This window comes from Notothenia rossii (assembly GCF_949606895.1).
Source record: "Notothenia rossii genome assembly, chromosome: 2".
NCBI classification, from domain to species: domain Eukaryota; kingdom Metazoa; phylum Chordata; class Actinopteri; order Perciformes; family Nototheniidae; genus Notothenia; species Notothenia rossii.
Genome location: NC_136904.1, coordinates 95,956,461 through 95,977,319, shown reverse-complemented (window position 1 = coordinate 95,977,319; position 20,859 = coordinate 95,956,461). Strand labels below are relative to the sequence as shown.

The 20,859-nt window shown below is 40.4% G+C and overlaps 2 protein-coding genes across 2 annotated transcripts; one reads left to right on the top strand and one right to left on the bottom strand.

The window, feature by feature from the left end:
* Nucleotides 1-694: 694 nt before the first annotated feature.
* Nucleotides 695-1,645, bottom strand: LOC307029805 (olfactory receptor 6N2-like; the record flags this gene model as incomplete). The annotated part of the gene is made up of 1 exon (XM_079665889.1): nt 695-1,645. One exon carries the CDS (start codon nt 1,643-1,645, stop codon nt 695-697), a length of 951 nt encoding a protein of 316 aa, XP_079522015.1.
* Nucleotides 1,646-14,562: 12,917 nt separating this feature from the next.
* Nucleotides 14,563-15,513, top strand: LOC307029804 (olfactory receptor 11A1-like; the record flags this gene model as incomplete). The annotated part of the gene is made up of 1 exon (XM_079665888.1): nt 14,563-15,513. The coding sequence occupies one exon, from the start codon at nt 14,563-14,565 to the stop codon at nt 15,511-15,513; it is 951 nt and encodes a 316-aa protein (XP_079522014.1).
* Nucleotides 15,514-20,859: the final 5,346 nt, after the last annotated feature.

The following is a 20,859-nucleotide window of genomic DNA, read 5'->3' as shown; positions in this document are numbered from 1 at the left end:
ACAAGCAGAATATTGTTCAGACAGAAAACAGCTGTGTTCTGGCTCTCGTTAGCGAAGAAAAGAGAGCGAGCTCCACTTTTTCAGCTGTTATATATCCGCTGCTGGGGGCCGGCCCTCCACGTCTTTAATATCCGTTGTTGCGTTAAACAGAGGATTCAGACATTGTCCATTCAATATATATTTAAACACGCCTCTTCTCCTCATATTCTCTTTCATCACTTTTCATTTAACACATTCTAAACGCTGTAATCCATACTCTAAAAGATACAGGAAATACTTCAGGCTGGTTATTATTTCCGGTAGTTCCGGATGTTGTCACATGCCACCCACATCTGTAAACAAACGTATTCAAATAAACTGTACCTTCATTTAATATTCAGCAATAATAATATCTCAAAGTCTATAGTTGTAGTGTTAGAATCAGTAGGTTAGGTTTCGGTGTGTGACACTCTGTGTTATTTCGCTTCTAAATTCACCTCTATAGGAATTGGTATATTAGCCACATGCTAAATGCTAACCGGAGATGAAGGATTTTCAGAATAAAAGCTTAACAACTAGTTGTGCACGAGATCTTCTGGTTTTTCAGTATAAAAGAGCATTTAAACTGGCGGTATGTTTAAGCTACTTTATGCCATCAAAATATTGATTTTAATTTCTAACAATCTTTGTGTGGTGCAATCAAACAGTGTTAGATTCAACTGTCTCTGCGGCAGCTCAGCAGCCTCTTCACATGCGTGAACACCTCCTTTAACTTCAGTCCGTACACCACTGGGTTCAGTACAGTGGGTACTAGCATCATCAGGATGGAGGTAATGAGGGTGGAGTCAGATTCTCTGTTGCTCTGCAGGCGGCGAAGCATCAGATCTAAGTAGACACTGATGGAATAGTTAAAGAAGACGAGCAGGTGAGGAAGACAGGTTTGTAGAGCTTTGTTGCTGAAGCTACGTGAGCGCCGCAGACAGATGAAGAGGATCCTAGCGTAGGAGAAGAGCATGAAGGCGGCAGGCAGGAAGACGGTAGCTGTGACGATCAGCAGACTGTATATTCCACTCAGCTGCGCTGCAGCACCACCGCAGCTCAGGCTCAAAATGCTGTAGATGTCGCAGTAGGCCCTGTCGAGCTGCGCCCTGCAGAGCGGTAAACGGCTAGCCAGCAGCGTTGAGACTAACACTAGAATAGCAGGCAGCATCCAGCAGAGAAGCAGCATCAGCACCACCTTGGCAGGAGTTACCAGCACAGCGTAGTGCATCGGGTGGCAGATGGACAGGTAGCGGTCAAAGGCCATGGCCGACAATAGCATGAAGCTAGCTCCACCAAGAGAGGAAACAAAGAAACCCTGGCACAGACAAAAAGTCCGGGACACCTTCACCAAGCCGGAGCCGGACAGCAACAGGTCTGACATAAGTTTAGGATAAATCAGTGTGCCGGCTGTGACAGAGTTCAGCAGAAATGATGCCACGAAGGCAAACATGGGCCGGTGAAGAGCTCGCTGCGAACAGATGATATAAATCACCAGAGAGTCACTGAACAACACGAAGAGGTACAGCAACAAAAACACCAAGAATAAGAGCGAGCTGTGGCCAGACAGCGAGGAGAAACCGACCAGCGTCAGGGACGAGGTCACGTTAAACCCTGCTGACGTCATGAGGAGACCCCAACAAACAACACGCTGTGACCTCAGGTCAACAACAACAACAGTAACAACAACAGAGCTCACCAACCTGTTAACATCTAAATAAAGGATATAACATTAGTTTATATCACATTGACATATACAGCAGTAATAAGGAAACTGGAATATTTAGAACACACATTTATTTAACATTCATATTTAAAATGTGTCTTCATAGAATATGAATTCACAGATAATTAATCAGATACTAAAATATCTGCTTTAACATTAATGTATAAGTCAATGATAAATATCTATCATGAATCAGAAACAGGCAAAAGCATCATCGCAATGAACACGAAAAATGAGGAGAAACTGACCTGAGTCCACCTGTTAAAATATTAATACATAAAACATTATGCATCACCACAGTGAACCATTGAATGTATGTGAACACGAAACGTGAGAAACATGAGGAGAAACTGACCTGAGACCAGCTGTTTCAACAATTATGTTAATATATACACAGAACATTAATAGTTATAATATTCATTTAAAGAATGTTAATATATGATTAATCATGAAAACAGAGAAACATAATCTCAGTAAACATGAGGAGAAACTGACCTGAGACCAGCTGTTAAAACATTAACGTGAATATATAACAATAATGTAAGAAACATTTATGATTTCAAAATAACATTTATAAGTGAAATATTAAACTAACGTTAGCACAAGGAACACGAGACCTGAGGAGAAACTGACCTGAATCCACCTGTTTAAACATTAACTTCAATTTATATAACATTAATATATACAGCATTAATATAAAGTACATATTTAGTTTCATAATGAATCAGGAAAAGACAGAAAGATTATCACGTGAACCCGAGACCTGAGGAGAAACTGACCTGAGACCAGCTGGTGAAACATTAATATAACATTAATGTAGATATGATGAAGCACGTACAGACAGAGACAGCCTCTCAGTGAACATGAGGACAAACTGACCTCAGACCAGCTGGTGAAACATTAATATAACATTAATGTAGATATGATGAAGCACGTATAGACAGAGACAGCCTCTCAGTGAACATGAGGAGAAACTGACCTGAGACCAGCTGGTGAAACATTAATATAACATTAATGTAGATATGATGAAGCACGTACAGACAGAGACAGCCTCTCAGTGAACCTGAGGAGAAACTGACCTGAGACCAGCTGGTGAAACATTAATATAACATTAATGTAGATATGATGAAGCACGTACAGACAGAGACAGCCTCTCAGTGAACCTGAGGAGAAACTGACCTGAGACCAGCTGGTGAAACATTAATATAACATTAATGTAGATATGATGAAGCACGTACAGACAGAGACAGCCTCTCAGTGAACATGAGGAGAAACTGACCTGAGACCAGCTGGTGAAACATTAATATAACATTAATGTAGATATGATGAAGCACGTACAGACAGAGACAGCCTCTCAGTGAACCTGAGGAGAAACTGACCTGAGACCAGCTGGTGAAACATTAATATAACATTAATGTAGATATGATGAAGCACGTACAGACAGAGACAGCCTCTCAGTGAACCTGAGGAGAAACTGACCTGAGACCAGCTGGTGAAACATTAATATAACATTAATGTAGATATGATGAAGCACGTACAGACAGAGACAGCCTCTCAGTGAACCTGAGGAGAAACTGACCTGAGACCAGCTGGTGAAACATTAATATAACATTAATGTAGATATGATGAAGCACGTACAGACAGAGACAGCCTCTCAGTGAACATGAAGCTGTGTTGCTGCTTTTATCACCATCCTTCTTCCTCCGTGGAGATCATTATATATTCATTAAAGGTCATCGGCCAATCACAAATATCTTGTTGTTTGGAATGGCAGGTTCTGAGAAGGCAATGTCAAGTTAATGTAAAACAGACAAACATCTTAAAATAGTAAATATTGAAAGTGTCCCTTTGATTAGTTCAGTGCTTTGTTTGATGTTAGTAATATGTTCAGGTATCAGATACACACAGGGGTTAAGTTGGGCCCCGGCTCATCGGACGATGCTCTGACTTCCTCACCCTCACATATTTGTCATATGTTTACAAAAAACTACATATATGTTAAAACCTTTCTCGTTCTTAACATAGACTCTATTTAGGGTCGATATGGGTTGAACTGAGATTTCCACACACACATTTTAAGATGTTCTGATACGCCCGACCAATACAAAGCACGGCTTTGAAGGAAAGGATAAAGTCACTAATCATGTAGTTGCTTTGAACTGTTCTTTGGTAAGTGTGCAGAGCAATGCTGATTTAAAATGGTAATTTGAAGGTTGAATATTTGTGTATATGTTAATAATTAATGTAAATTAATTCCAGTTAAATGTAACTATTAAGAAGACGGTTCTGTTTGTAATACTTTCTATTTTCATTGTGTTATTTGGTGGCATCAATGTGTGCATTTGATACAGGAGCAGTGTCTTTAGGGCCTCGCAGCCCTTAAGGTCAGAATAAACAGATCCTCGACCACGCACCGCATAGAAAGGTTCAAACTGTCTGGGAATGGATGCAAAACATCTATTGTCTCATTATCCATCTATTTGCTGGATGATGTTTGGTTTTGAGTCTAAACGTGTTAAAGGAGGAACACGTGCAGCGCTGTGGGACGCTGGTTAGCATCTGTTCCCTTCATGAGCACATCCAGTGTGACTGACATCCAATTAACATTCATGACAGAGCACACATTTAATTAACCAGAAAAACACAATCTTTCACTTATTCGGGATGGACATGATCCTCAGAGACATTTTATTATATTTCAATCATCCGTCTTTCTTGGTCATTGTGCAATATTACTCATTATGAATAAAACACACCAGGAGACAGCTCTTCGTGTCCCGCGGGGAAATACCCGTTGTGTCCTCGTTACGGCCTCTAATGTAATCTGACTGGCAGCTCAACCCCCTCTCTCCATCACTGTGCTGGACAAAGACGACAACTCCACTCATTTAATACAAAAAAGCCAAAGTTAGACAGCTAGAAATGCTTTTGATTAAAGCATATGCAGGACCCCAGTGAGCTCCAGAGTAGGTGCATCGTTTTAGGGAACCATGTTAATGATAAAATAAATCACTTGAATTCAAAAGTATTGATTATAAATCATTTTTAGTGAGAAGCAAGCACCTCACTTTCTAACCCAGGAAAAGTGCTTTAAATGTGGGGCAAAGTGTTTTAAATGTGGGGGAAAGTGTTTTAAATGTGGGGGAAAGTGTTTTAAATGTGGGGGAAAGTGTTTTAAATGTGGGGGAAAGTGTTTTGAATAGGAGGAGAGAGTCATTAACTGTTACCCAGAGAACAGTCTGCAGCACCTCAAATCCTGGGTAAAGGTATTCCATCCACTCATGAACACCAGCGTGACCCCCACCTCCATAACCTGGCACACCAGCTGAACCTGTGTACCCAGAATTTCCTGTCCGCCCCTCAGCATCCAGCTCCCCTCCAGCAGGGAAATGTATGTCAGTGCAGTTTTCCAGACTTCCAGCCAGTTTCAAGGACTTAGCACTTGAAATTGACATCACATTTCCATTGTGAGGAAGTGTGTCGAATATTAGGAACCATCCCATGGTTGGTGTGCCAATAAGGGGGAACTTTCCCTTACTAATGCCCTATCAAACGTTCAATAGCTAGCTTACGTTAGCTTTCTAAAAACACGAACATTTTGGAGGACTGCCTCAGCCCAGCTGTATTCGCCTCTAAGAGCTGATAAGCCATGTTGCTACAGGATCAAAACAAACTTCCTTAACGGGTTTTATAAGTATATCTTATCCTATAGTGAGGCGAAGTCACGCCCATCTACTTCCGCCCCATGGGACCTTATTTCTGAAAAATTATGTATTGAAGTCAATGGAGAGAGAAAGATTATCTTTCGATCCCGTTTGAGTTGTGCCACAAATTACACATATGATGTTTGTCAATCTTAAAAAATAATTTCCATGTCAAAAAAGTCACAGTTTGTCGTAAAACTGTTGAAATATAAGACTATGAAAAATATGCAACTAGAAAGACTACAAATCCCAGAGTTGCGTAAGTGATGTCATAACTCATGTCTAACTTTATAACTTTATTTATTTTCCTCCACTAAATAAGAGATAGCTAAGATAAGATAACTTTAACAAGATGCCTGTGTGCTTAGTACCAGGTTGTTATCATACCAGCAATGGGTCTTGCTCATTCTTTCGCTTCCCGTCTGATGAAAGGAACAGGAGTGGCTGGATCAAGTTAGCTACCTAGCTAGTAGCTAGCACGTTAGTTAGCATTACAGTCTTGTCATTTTTATTAGCCTTAACATGAAATGACATTAAGTAACCCAACATGTTAAACAGTAAGAGTAGTAGTCATATTTCGTGAACCCTTTGAAGAGTACTGTCACACCGGTGTGATCATTCTATAATACACAATTTAAGCCCGGGGGAGAAATGCTAACGCTACATTAGCATCTGCGATCTTTTCATTACACATTAAAAAGACCAGGCAGTTCAGAGAGAATCAAAGGAAGGCAGGCAGCTTTGCATGACATTCTTCGAGACGTTTTTCATTGTGGTGATAGTGAGGGTAGACATTCTCTTTTTTGGACAGTAGTGACGGCCATCTTGGTGAAGTGTGTTGTTGTGAGAGACCAGAGTTGTAGTTTATTGAGCATTTCACACAACAAAAATGTGTTATTTCACAGTTTTACGACATATTTTTTTTTTTTACTTGCAAAATTTTCTTTTAAATTGACAAACATTATATGTGTAATTTGTGGCACAATTCAATCGGGATCGAAAGATAATCTTTCTCTCCCCATTGACTTCAATACATACTTTTTCCGAAATAAGGTCCCATGGAGGTCCACCGGAAGGGGAGGGACTTCGCCTCTCTATAACCACCTCAAACACAACCACGAGGGTGGGTTTGTGTTCAAATAAGCATACAATGTAGTTATGGCTGGTATGTATAACGTGTTGTAGTTCCATAGTAGTAACATCCATAATTTAAAACAACAATATTTTTTTCAATATTACGGAGCTGTGAGATCCCGTTATATCGTGGCTCAAATTATTTCTGGTCCCACATTCATCAGGTTAGGATATCCTTTATTGAAAAAATGGTACCATGCATACCGATCTGATCTGAGACATATTATATAAACAGCAGACAACGAAAGACCTTTCACATGTGACCTGCTCCATCGAACTCAGTCGCATTGACCCGAAGACACATTTTGAGTTGTATACACTGCTGGAAAGAGGATATTCCTAGCTTTCTAATGATATCAGGATTGTTGTTGTACTCCAAATATTAAGCGAAAGATGTCACATTATATAATGAATGTCACCGAGTCATCATTTTGAGAAAAACGCCTTCAAAGTTTCCCCTTCTATGGAATCCATCGATCTGATTGATTATTAGCAAATTATCAAAATACTACGGAGGGAAGATATTTTCGTTTGGATTACTGGTCTGGGGGAAGCTCGCAAGTGCGTGTATCTATACGTGTGTGTGTGTGTGTGTGTGTGTGTGTGTGTGTGTGTGTGTGTGTGTATGTGTGTGTGTGTGTGTGTGTGGTTGTGTAATTTTGCGTTTGTGTGTATTGTGTTTGTTTCCCGGGGAAAACCCTCACGAGAAACACCGGCTGTTGTTACGCCTGCTGTGACGTCAAGTTACTCCGTTCTTCTCTTCTCATTATGCCGAAGCTTCAAAGTTGTATTTATCATCTGAATTTGCCGAAACAAGTTTAATATTCAGAAAGCCAAGACTTTGAAAATCAGATGAAAACAAACTATAACAGACCCTGCCGTGTTATTTATGATTGCTCTACGCTTACATTCATAATGTCAGCCGGAGGGAGGGGGGGCGGCGCTGCGGAAGAGCAGATTGCCTGTCCTCTTCCCTTTACAAGTTTAAATAATGTATTTATCGTATTATTGGAAATAAAAGTTTCATATTCTGAAAAGCCAAGACACGAGACGAAAACACCCGAACCCCGAAAAAATGGTTTGTTGCGCAAATCCACGTTTATTTTGAAATGAGCCGTTGTTTGCGATATCCGACTGATTTCGATAGAGCGGGTCACATGTGTTATAAATGAGATATAGATGCAGGACTCTCGGCTAACTTTTTTCACCATCCTCCCGGAACCGTCCCGAAATACAATCTAAGTCGTCCCGAAATTAATGTGGACTGTCCCGAATTTAAAATATTATTTTTTCTACATTATCATAAGTTAAAATCATTCAAAGTGACCTTTAACATAAATAAAGCATCATAAAAATCTAGATGATAATTCATCAACCTCTTTATTTGAGAAAATCAGTCAAACACAGAAATATATTTTTAAAAAACACACAAACGAGAAAGTTACTCTAATATTGAATCCAATCGAGTCCCATCCAACTAACAAAATAATCCAACACTCTGTCCTGAAGACAGAACCCAGAGTAACCACCAGGAGGACAGTCTGTAATGTTAGAGTATTCGTTGTTCTCACGTCCAGGAGAGAAGCTTAAAACAATGAGACTAATGGAGCCTCTGGCATAAGGTTCAAATGGGTACTTTAATTAAATGGCGTGGCAATGAAACAAACAGAAGGAGGTTGGTGGGAGAGAGAGGCTGCAGCTCCCTCTCCCAGTGGCGGCCGTCGAGAAGTGCCTTAGATCGCGTTGTCCTCCGTCTGTATCGATCCAGCGCTCCTCATTCAATGGCGGCTGGTGACGTCGTTCTCCCACCTCTTTCTCCAATGTCCGATATCGCACATAACAGATGATTTAAACGTTGTGTGGTCATTGTATAACTTCCACACGCATTTTCTCCTCATACTCTCTTTCCTGAGTTTTTATTTAATGCATTATAACGGCTGTAATCGATCTTAACGGTCTTGCAGTCTGAGTCGGGGAAACAACAGAGGGGACGATGTTGATTGTTAGGTCAAGAGTGGGACAATCTTTTCCCGGAAGGAAAAGCAGTTCAGTCTTGTCAAGGTTGAGCTTGAGGTGGTGAGCAGACATCCACTGAGAGATGTCTGCTAGACAAGCAGAGATGCGTTCGACGACCTGGGTCTCTGAGCGGGGAAAGGACATAATTAGTTGGGTGTCGTCAGCGTAGCAGTGGTATGAAAAACCATGCGGGCTAATGACTGATCCGAGCGAGTTTGTGTACAAGGAGAAGAGGAGGGGACCGAGAACAGAGCCCTGAGGGACCCCTGTAGTTAATTGACAAGGGTCAGACTCGGACCCTCTCAAAGTTACCCTGTAGGTGCGGTCTTTGAGGTATGCTAATAGTGAGTTTGGAAGTAATAAGCTGTATAATAGTGATTGAGTATTATTGTATTCTCTTTTTTTGGAGTTGCACTTTGCAGACGATCCCTGAGCACTCGTTTCTTCTCCGGCTGCAGATAGAGACCAATGTAATGTGTCCAGCTCGGAGGACGACGCGTATTAGCTTTTTTTTAATTTATTGTGATTGTAGTTTGTTGTCAACCTTACCGCGGTACTTAGGAGACGTCCTCTGTGTCTGAATAACGTTTTGTTCGTGAAATCAGAATCTCCCAATATCGTTCCAACTTTACTGAACTAAGCCAGAAGACTGTCTCATTTCGTAGACCGCTTGGTTTGCTGTTCCTTCACTTTATTCTTATATACATTTATTTTTGAGGAAACGCATGTGTGGCGTGAGATATGTGTTAATTGCTTGACTCTCACGCTCAATGAGTGAGTGTTGGCTGCCCTGCATAAGACGTATATTTTTGAAATATCTCCAGTACCATAACGTCAGAGTTTAACGGTACCACGTTCTTTAATAATTCAGGCCCGGGGCCCGTTTGATACCGGGGCTCGGTACCCATCTCTACATGGGGAGAGGTTCAGCATATTGCTAAGGACTGAATGCGATGGAGAGTTCTCATTATTCGCGGGCCAGGAATTTGCGGGCAGCTGTGCCGCTGGCTGTCGGGATACGTACTCTGTGTGTGTGTGTGTGTATTTCGCGGGTTGCTAAATGTTCTGTGCGTGTGTGTTTATGTTGACAAGGAGGTTTAATAACTGTGTGCTACACATTTTCATGGCCGTTCGTAGTACAGTTAGCAGGGTCTTTTTATTTTAACTCTCGTCCCAACATTTTTTTTTATCCTCCCCGACCCCATTTGTTTCGGCCCCGGGACGACGAGACGCCCTTAACCCTTCTCTTGCGTTAGGTCATACCCCCTTTCCCATGCTATTTTCGTTCAAAATTGACCGGTGTGTTTTGCACAGGGATATCTCTGGAACACCTTATCCAATTTTGATGGTTGACATCTCATTTGAAAAGTAAAAGTAAGTAGAATCAAGGGATGACAGACAGAATGACACCAGGGTTGCATTTCATATTAATTTTGACAGTAAGTTCAAAGATAGTGCTTATTTTACATTACTGTATATTATACAAATGCTTGCCATGTAAGCTGTGTTTACTGGAGATGGAAATGATTTAGTTGGTGTTGTAGCTGAGATTCTTCCCGTTCGAATGATGTATGGGATGTATTGATTTGATACAAGCAAGCCAGTGTTTCATGTCATGGTCGGACCCACCGGTGGGCCCATCAAGTTCAGCATTCACTGTGATGAATATAAAATAAGACACTGATACTGTTTTCTTCAATGAACATGTATTGAAAGAGAAATATACCATAACAGAACGTGTGTGTGTGTGTGTGTGTGTGTGTGTGTGTGTGTGTGTGTGTGTGTGTGTGTGTGTGTGTGTGTGTGTGTGTGTGTGTGTGAGTGCGTGTGTGTGTGTGTGTGTGTGTGTGTGTGTGTGTGTGTGAGTGTATATAGATGTTTTCCATCTGCAGGATGAACATAATATACTCATACCCATTCATGTTTTATGGCGGTAAAATCAGACCGAAAACGTCAAGGGTGTTTCACTGTTGAATAAATCACTAAAGATTCAATGCAAGTGGTGATCATCAATTGTATATATTCGGAGGCCTAGTGTGGAGGATAACATAAGGTATTGAGGCAATTGGATGAAAAACACAATATTTATGATTAAAATAAAAGTAATTTGTTCAATTTTGACCCGAAACGCAAGAGAAGGGTTCTCGAGCCCAGTATAGATGTCCTTATTTCAAGGTGTAGGTTTGGCACTTATCCTTTTTGTGTCTATTGATGATCATTATATTTACAGCTTGGGCGCGTTCAGAATATGTGCTGCACTAACACTCACTAGAGCACCTAAAGTGGATTATTCTGCCACTCTGTACAAACTGAGTATTTCCTTCAATGTGTTTTGATACAAATTATTTAAAAAATGACAGAATAAATAGCACCAAAGGAGCTTTGACGTTATTTTCTTTAAGGATTCACTCTTTAATTGGTTTTCATTATTGTTTTGTCTTGTTTGTGCAGGTTTAGCCTTCTGCGCCTCTGGGTGTTTACAGCAGCACAATGTAAAGAAGCAAACAGGTCAGTGTGTTAATGAGGTCACCTGAGAGCAGCTCGTTAACAGCTCTCATTAAGGCCGGAGCTCGTTAGTCCACAGAGTCCAAGCTGCAGCTCATTAACCACAAACATCATTTCATCATCTGCAGGATGTTTTTACCGCCCTGACCTCTGCCCTGCAGGCTTCTCACTTTATGTGAGTGACATCTCAGTACTTGAGTATGTACGTGTACTGTCTGAGAGCATGAGGGCCAATATGTAGTATGTTAAAATGCACTCTCAGTACTGGATGGTGCATCATACCGGTCAAACCAGAGGAAACGTAAAAAGTAAATTCACCAACGTATTTTGTCGTAGAAGCATTTCTAATTAGCTGTCTAACTTTGGCTTTTTTGTATTAAATGAGTGGAGTTGTCGTCTTTGTCCAGCACAGTGATGGAGAGAGGGGGTTGAGCTGCCAGTCAGATTACATTAGAGGCCGTAACGAGGACACAACGGGTATTTCCCCACGGGACACGAAGAGCTGTCTCCTGGTGTGTTTTATTCATAATGAGTAATATTGCACAATGACCAAGAAAGACGGATGATTGAAATATAATAAAATGTCTCTGAGGATCATGTCCATCCCGAATAAGTGAAAGATTGTGTTTTTCTGGTTAATTAAATGTGTGCTCTGTCATGAATGTTAATTGGATGTCAGTCACACTGGATGTGCTCATGAAGGGAACAGATGCTAACCAGCGGCCCACAGCACTGCACGTGTTCCTCCTTTAACACGTTTAGACTCAAAACCAAACATCATCCAGCAAATAGATGGATAATGAGACATAGATGTTTTGCATCCATTCCCAGACAGTTTGAACCTTTCTATGCGGTGCGTGGTCGAGGATCTGTTTATTCTGACCTTAAGGGCTGTGAGGCCCTAAAGACACTGCTCCTGTATCAAATGATTGATGCCACCAAATAACACAATGAAAATAGAAAGTATTACAAACAGAACCGTCTTCAGAACGCGTTACTGTAATAATATTACTTTTGTCGGTAACGGAGTAGTGTAACGCGCTACTTTTATAATTCAGTAATCACACTACAGTTACTAACATTGCCCCGACACGCGTTACTTCGTTACTTACTAAAAAACAGTCATAATCACACTGACAGACAAGAGGGGTTTCCGCCGCAGGTTTATATATGTACGTAATCTGCGCGACTTGCGCGTCCACATCTCCACGTGCATAAACATGGCTGAGTCAGCGATAACTTTCGAGGGGTGGAGGTATGCCCATTATTTTGAGTTTGTCCGAAGAATAGACAGGAATGTGACGGTGAGGTGCAAACTGTGTCCAGGCCAGAAGCTGTTATCCACTGCTGTAAACACCACGTCCTCAACAAGCACCTGCAAAGAACACATGCTAAGGTCAAGCTAACGCACACGCTATTTGTCGTTTGTTTATATCACGCAGTCTGTTCTTCTTCTCTGTCTTCCGGTTGTTGCCTGTTTTGAATGACAAATACACACTACCGCCCCCTGCTGGTAAGGAGAGTTATTGCCACTCACGCATGCGCAGTTCGTACATGCTCGCCGATTTAAAGTAACGAGTAAAGTAACGAGTTACTTGATGTAGATAGTAACGAAGTAGTGTAATATATTACATTTTTTTAGTAACAACCCCATCTCTGCATATGACAAATATGTGAGGGTGAGGAAGTCAGAGCATCGTCCGATGAGCCGGGGCCCAACTTAACCCCTGTGTGTATCTGATACCTGAACATATTACTAACATCAAACAATGCACTGAACTAATCAAAGGAACACTTTCAATATTTACTATTTTAAGATGTTTGTCTGTTTTACATTAGCTTGACATTGCCTTCTCAGAACCTGCCATTCCAAACAACAAGATATTTGTGATTGGCCGATGACCTTTAATGAATATATAATGATCTCCACGGAGGAAGAAGGATGGTGATAAAAGCAGCAACACAGCTTCATGTTCACTGAGAGGCTGTCTCTGTCTGTACGTACTTCATCATATCTACATTAATGTTATATTAATGTTTCACCAGCTGGTCTCAGGTCAGTTTCTCCTCATGTTCACTGAGAGGCTGTCTCTGTCTGTACGTGCTTCATCATATCTACATTAATGTTATATTAATGTTTCACCAGCTGGTCTCAGGTCAGTTTCTCCTCATGTTCACTGAGAGGCTGTCTCTGTCTGTACGTGCTTCATCATATCTACATTAATGTTATATTAATGTTTCACCAGCTGGTCTCAGGTCAGTTTCTCCTCATGTTCACTGAGAGGCTGTCTCTGTCTGTACGTGCTTCATCATATCTACATTAATGTTATATTAATGTTTCACCAGCTGGTCTCAGGTCAGTTTCTCCTCAGGTTCACTGAGAGGCTGTCTCTGTCTGTACGTGCTTCATCATATCTACATTAATGTTATATTAATGTTTCACCAGCTGGTCTCAGGTCAGTTTCTCCTCAGGTTCACTGAGAGGCTGTCTCTGTACGTGCTTCATCATATCTACATTAATGTTATATTAATGTTTCACCAGCTGGTCTCAGGTCAGTTTCTCCTCATGTTCACTGAGAGGCTGTCTCTGTCTGTACGTGCTTCATCATATCTACATTAATGTTATATTAATGTTTCACCAGCTGGTCTCAGGTCAGTTTCTCATCAGGTTTCGGGTTCACGTGATAATCTTTCTGTCTTTTCCTGATTCATTATGAAACTAAATATGTACTTTATATTAATGCTGTATATATTAATGTTATATAAATTGAAGTTAATGTTTAAACAGGTGGATTCAGGTCAGTTTCTCCTCAGGTCTCGTGCTCCTTGTGCTAACGTTAGTTTAATATCTCACTTATAAATGTTATTTTGAAATCATAAATGTTTCTTACATTATTGTTATATATTCGCGTTAATGTTTTAACAGCTGGTCTCAGGTCTGTTTCTCCTCATGTTTCTCATGTTTCGTGTTCACATACATTCAATGGTTCACTGTGGTGATGCATAATGTTTTATGTATTAATATTTTAACAGGTGGATTCAGGTCAGTTTCTCCTCATGTTTCGTGTTCCTTGTGATTGTTCTGCTGGTTTATGACTAATTTCACATATTAATCTCATGTTTCTCATTTTTCGTGTTCATTGCGATGATGCTTTTGCCTGTTTCTGATTCATGATAGATATTTATCATTGACTTATACATTAATGTTAAAGCAGATATTTTAGTATCTGATTAATTATCTGTGAATTCATATTCTATGAAGACACGTTTTAAATATGAATGTTAAATAAATGTGTGTTCTAAATATTCCAGTTTCCTTATTACTGCTGTATATGTGAATGTGATATAAACTAATGGTATATCCTTTATTTAGATGTTAACAGGTTGGTGAACTCTGTTGTTGTTACTGTTGTTGTTGTTGACCTGAGGTCACAGCGTGTTGTTTGTTGGGGTCTCCTCATGACGTCAGCAGGGTTTAACGTGACCTCGTCCCTGACGCTGGTCGGTTTCTCCTCGCTGTCTGGCCACAGCTCGCTCTTTTTCTTCGTGTTTTTGTTGCTGTACCTCTTCGTGTTGTTCAGTGACTCTCTGGTGATTTATATCATCTGTTCGCAGAGAGCTCTTCACCGGCCCATGTTTGCCTTCGTGGCATCATCTCTGCTGAACTCTCTCACAGCCGGCACACTGATTTATCCTAAACTTCTGTCAGACCTGTTGCTGTCCGGCTCCGGCTTGGTGCAGGTCTCCCGGACTTTTTGTCTGTGCCAGGGTTTCTTAGTTAACTCTCTTGGTGGAGCTAGCTTCATGCTGTTGTCGGCCATGGCCTTTGACCGCTACCTGTCCATCTGCCACCCGATGCACTACGCTGTGCTGCTAACTCCTGCCAAGGTGGTGCTGATGCTGCTTCTCTGCTGGATGCTGCCTGCTATTCTAGTGTTAGTCTCAATGCTTCTGGTTAGCCGCTTACTGCTCTGCAGGGCACAGCTCGACAGGGTCTACTGCGACATCTACAGCCTTGTGAGCCTGAGCTGCGGTGGTGCTGAAGCGCAGCTGAGTGGAATATACATTCTGCTGATCACAGCAGTTATCATGTTCCTGCCTGCCGCCTTCATTCTCTTCTCCTACGCTAGGATCCTTTTCATCTGCCTGTGGCGCTCACGTAGCTTCAGCAGCAAAGCTCTACAAACCTGTCTTCCTCACCTGCTCGTCTTCTTTAACTTTTCCATCAGCGTCTTCTTAGATCTGATGCTTCGCCGCCTGCAGAGCAACAGAGAATCTGACTCCACCATCATCACCTCCATTTTGATCCTGATAACACCCACTGTACTGAACCCCGTGGTGTACGGACTGAAGTTAAAGGAGGTGTTCACGCATGTGAAGAGGCTGCTGAGCTGCCGCAGAGACAGCTGATCAGGTTATAGTATAAAATAATCAACAATAAAAAAGATTCCTAATGGTGCGAATAAAAGTGTTATATTGACCACAATTTGGTCTGATCTGAGGCCTTTAGCTGGGACTGGGGTTGTTCACCACTCCTATTACTCGCAATCATTTTTGTGTATGTGTTCCGTTTTAGTGCTTTTATCATTTATCTGTTTTATTTCAAAAAAACTTTTAAAAAACTCGAAGCACTTATTGAGTTAATTAAGGCCCTGTAACTGATTCACCACTTCCCTTGTATGATGCTTGAAGTGCAAATATCGGCACTTTCCTTATTGTTCGGAGTTTGATTATTTATGGTTTTGCACTTATTGTACCTCGCTTTGGATAAAAGCATCAGCTAAATGGTACTGTATGTAATGTAATGTAATTTGTCGAATAAATAATTGTAACTCTCTTTTCAAGGTGTTGGTGTTTGGTATTTTTAATGTTGGTCTGTGTGGGTTTTTTGGTATTATCTTAATGTTTATCTTATCTTAAATTCAGAGATGGCAAAAGTACACACATCTTTTATTCAAGTAGACAGATACTCGTGTTTAAAAATACTCTGGTGAAAGTAAAAGTACTGACTAAACTTCTTTCCTCAAGTAAAAGTAAAGAGGGCTTTGAAATGTACTTCAGTAAAAAGTACCCAGAACTAGCAGCTGTTTTAACCTGTTAAGCCCCAAAGGCCCCTTCGGCGGGTCTTTTTTTTTTTTTCGACATTGTGTCTCAGAGCATCTTAATATTTAAGAACCTATTAATGTGTTATACCAGATTAATGGGAAGAATCTCAGCTAACTGACGATACAAACCATTTTTACCAAAACAAAACACAGGTCTCATAAGAAGCATCTAAATGACCCTGAGCGAAAAATGCAAACGCACTTTGGCACAGAATTCAAGATAAAGATACCCTTATTACTTATCGTAGCTGCACATACAATATATCCGATTAACGCTGAGGTTCCACAGATTATATAGGTATATATATCATCACTGAGTGATCCGAACTCGCGACACGGGAAGCAAACACAGACATCACAACGCGTACCTTTAGGGAGCTTTTATGGGAGATCGTCTCAAAGTAGCTGTCAATCTGATCAAAAGACGTGTTCAATGGCATTAAAACAAAAAAAAAACGCATCTGAATCGGTTAATCCATAGGTTGATAATGTGTCTGTCGCTTTGAAAAAATTATTTATAATCCATAATTGTATTTTTATGTAAAAATCGGAGAGTAAAAGTTAGCTGCTAATGTTAGCCACCAGAGTTATCGCAGCTTCCGGTTTTGGCTATTCGTCACTCTCACTCCTTATTTGGTAATGTGTATGTGGGAGTTCCCCTCGATTCCATTGGCTCTGACGGTTAGAAAGAGATGTCAATCATCAAAATCGAGCAAGATATGGAAAATCCACCCAAATAAACACAGAAGTTTTTTTGTTTCCATTGGTCCCTCTTCTTTAGAGAAGACCAGATGGATACACGGATCGTGTTCAAATCAATAGGCACGCAATGACTCTAAATAATAATGATCACTACACCAAACACAAATTCAAACTAAAGGAACCAGCCTGTTTGGAAAATGTGAGAAGTAGAAAGTACAGGTATTTGTGTTCAACATGTAAGAAGTAGAAAGTACAGGTATTTGTGTTCAACATGTAATAAGTAGAAAGTACAGGTATTTGTGTTCAACATGTAAGAAGTAGAAAGTACAGGTATTTGGGTTCAACATGTAAGAAGTAGAAAGTACAGGTATTTGAGTTCAACATGTAAGAAGTAGAAAGTACAGGTATTTGAATTCAACATGTAAGAAGTAGAAAGTACAGGTATTTGTGTTCAACATGTAAGAAGTAGAAAGTACAGGTATTTGTGTTAGAAATGTAAGAAGTAGAAAGTAAAGGTATTTGTGTTCAACATGTAAGAAGTAGAAAGTACAGGTATTTGAATTCAACATGTAAGAAGTAGAAAGTACAGGTATTTGAATTCAACATGTAAGAAGTAGAAAGTACAGGTATTTGTGTTCAAAATGTAAGAAGTAGAAAGTAAAGGTATTTGTGTTCAAAATGTAAGAAGTAGAAAGTACAGGTAATTGGGTTCAAAATGTAAGAAGTAGAAAGTACAGGTATTTGTGTTCAACATGTAAGAAGTAGAAAGTACAGGTATTTGGGTTCAACATGTAAGAAGTAGAAAGTACAGGTATTTGAGTTCAACATGTAAGAAGTAGAAAGTACAGGTATTTGAATTCAACATGTAAGAAGTAGAAAGTACAGGTATTTGTGTTCAACATGTAAGAAGTAGAAAGTACAGGTATTTGTGTTCAAAATGTAAGAAGTAGAAAGTACAGGTATTTGAGTTCAACATGTAAGAAGTAGAAAGTACAGGTATTTGTGTTCAACATGTAAGAAGTAGAAAGTACAGGTATTTGAGTTCAACATGTAAGAAGTAGAAAGTACAGGTATTTGTGTTCAACATGTAAGAAGTAGAAAGTACATGTATTTGTGTTCAACATGTAAGAAGTAGAAAGTACAGGTATTTGTGTTCAACATGTAAGAAGTAGAAAGTACAGGTATTTGTGTTCAACATGTAAGAAGTAGAAAGTACAGGTATTTGTGTTCAACATGTAAGAAGTAGAAAGTACAGGTATTTGAGTTCAACATGTAAGAAGTAGAAAGTACAGGTATTTGGGTTCAACATGTAAGAAGTAGAAAGTACAGGTATTTGGGTTCAACATGTAAGAAGTAGAAAGTACAGGTATTTGAGTTCAACATGTAAGAAGTAGAAAGTACAGGTATTTGTGTTCAACATGTAAGAAGTAGAAAGTACAGGTATTTGGGTTTAACATGTAAGAAGTAGAAAGTACAGGTATTTGAGTTCAACCTGTAAGAAGTAGAAAGTACAGGTATTTGGGTTCAATATGTAAGAATTAGAAAGTACTGGTATTTGTGTTAAACATGTAAGAAGTAGAAAGTACAGGATTCAGTGAATCAGTGAGGATTCAAGTATTCAGCGACATACCATTTTAAGGAAATAGACTGTTAGTGGTGTTGGGTTCAGAATTCCAGAAGAGACAGACTACTTCTAAGTTGAACTATTTATTGTAAAGAGAGCAAAATATATATATCACTTGGCAAAGGACTCATCACGTCTTTGGGAATCACAGGCAGCAAAGCTGTAATCTGTAACCACCAAATCCATCAAGAGCCTCGAACCTCGTGCAACAATACATTTTATTATACAGGGCGTTGCCCATACATTTATGATTGGTCCAGACTAGCTGAAGAGATACCGCGGTGTAGACTTGGTTCTCTTTAGTGCGCAGACTCAGATAGAGTCTCTTGGCAACACGATCCTCCAATCAGCATTCGACCGGCCTGTGGAAGTCCCTCCCTACTCTGGCACCATCATACTAATTTGTTTTCTCTAACGTTTCTTCAGATATAGCGGGAAACCATAATGGTGCTTCCTAGCTTTGTGGGGGAGCACCGCTCCCATACAAAGTGAAGGCCGGTGCGATGTGCTGTTCTGACTACCTCTTTGTGTTCTCTCAGTCTCTGCACTCCACCTTGCTACTTTCTTTTTTTTTTTTCTTTTTTTTTATTCTTTTTTTTAACAGACATTGCACCAGATAACAAACCGTACATCAAAACATGTAACAATAAACAACTAAACAAAACGTAACGGGGGAGGGGGAGGGGGGGGGGGGGGGGTGGATGCAAGGATGACTTCCTAAGACAGCTGATTGTGACATACACAGGACATTACATACACAATACATTATACATTACACAGGAGATGCCATATTGACAGGGTTAGACAGGAGAGCTGCGGACAGTGAACCGCAATCCTCCTGTCTCCCCTCAAAATCCCCCAGCAGAGAAGCTGCACGCTCCATGTTCAGTAGGTCCAGATACTCCCTCAGCCATGAGTCCCTAGTAAAGCAGGCTGGTTTGCGTTCCTTCCAGTTTAATAGGATGAGTCTTTTTGTGGCTAAACAGCCCAATGTCCAGAGCCCATCGGTAGTCCTTGCAGGATTGCCATCTGGCTTGAGACCCAGTAGACATGCAATGGGACATGTAGGGAAACTAACTTTTAAAGATTCAGACAATAAGGATATTACTTCTGACCAAAGTTTTTTTACCGCTGGGCATTCCCAGAGTAGGTGCAACAATGTACCTCGCTTGCCACATTCATGCCAGCATAAATCTCCGTGTTTATTGTCCATCTTGGATTTTGTAACAGGGGTGATGTGAGCTCTATTTAGAATTTTGAACTGTATGATCCTGAATCTTACACATTTAGAAGAGAACATAGCTGACTGCCAAATGGAGTTCCATTGCAAAGCAGACAGAGAGATATTCAAGGTATGCTCCCAGGACAGTTGAACAGGAGAATAGGTATTCGGGGCAGCCCTAGATAATAATTTATAAATGTTAGAGACCACACCTGATGATATGATTGCTTTCTTGAGGCGCTGGTCCTCTTCCATACATGAAGCAGGCATGGCTCCCTCCTTACATTTTGTACTAATAATCGATGCTAGTTGTGCATATGATAGAAAAGACGAGCCTGAGAGACCATACTGATTTTTGAGTTGTTGAAATGGAAGGGTTTGGTCTCTATATATCTGTCCAATTGTAGTAATACCAGCCTTCTGCCAGATATTATTACTTAAAGTGCCTCCTCCTGCAGAAATACAGGGGTTACTCCAAATGGGGCAAGATGGTAAAGAGAGCCCCTCTATTTTGAGTCTCCTGTGCAGTTGCTTTAAAATAGAGCATGAAAAGCGGATGATGGTATTATCCATTGAGGGTGGTGGTTTTGGGCAGTACCACATTGATGCCAGAGATATGTTTTGGTTTACAGACATGATGGATTGCTCCAGCCATTGCCAACTGCCTACCGAAGAGGCACTTTTGTACGCCCACGATAATGGATACTTTGCATTGAAGGACAGATAATACTGGAATACATCTGGGACTCCCAAACCTCCCATTGATCTTGGAATGATCAACTTATTATGTGCGATTCTGGGTTTCTTATTATTCCAAAGGAACTGAGTGAATAGGGATTTGATATCTTTAAACAATTTTAGTGGGAATTCAAGAGGGATAGAGGAGATAATATGAGAAAGCCTTGGGAGAACATTCATTTTCAAGGTGTCTGCTCTGCCCCATAGAGAGAGTGGTATGGCCATCCACCTGTTGATGTCCTCCTTAATGGACTGGAAAATAGCAGGGCCGTTAAGGCTAAAGATTTTAGAGATAGGAGAGACGATGTTAATTCCCAAATACCTCATTCCATTTGTTTTCCAAATAAAGGGGGTGCTCATTAGGT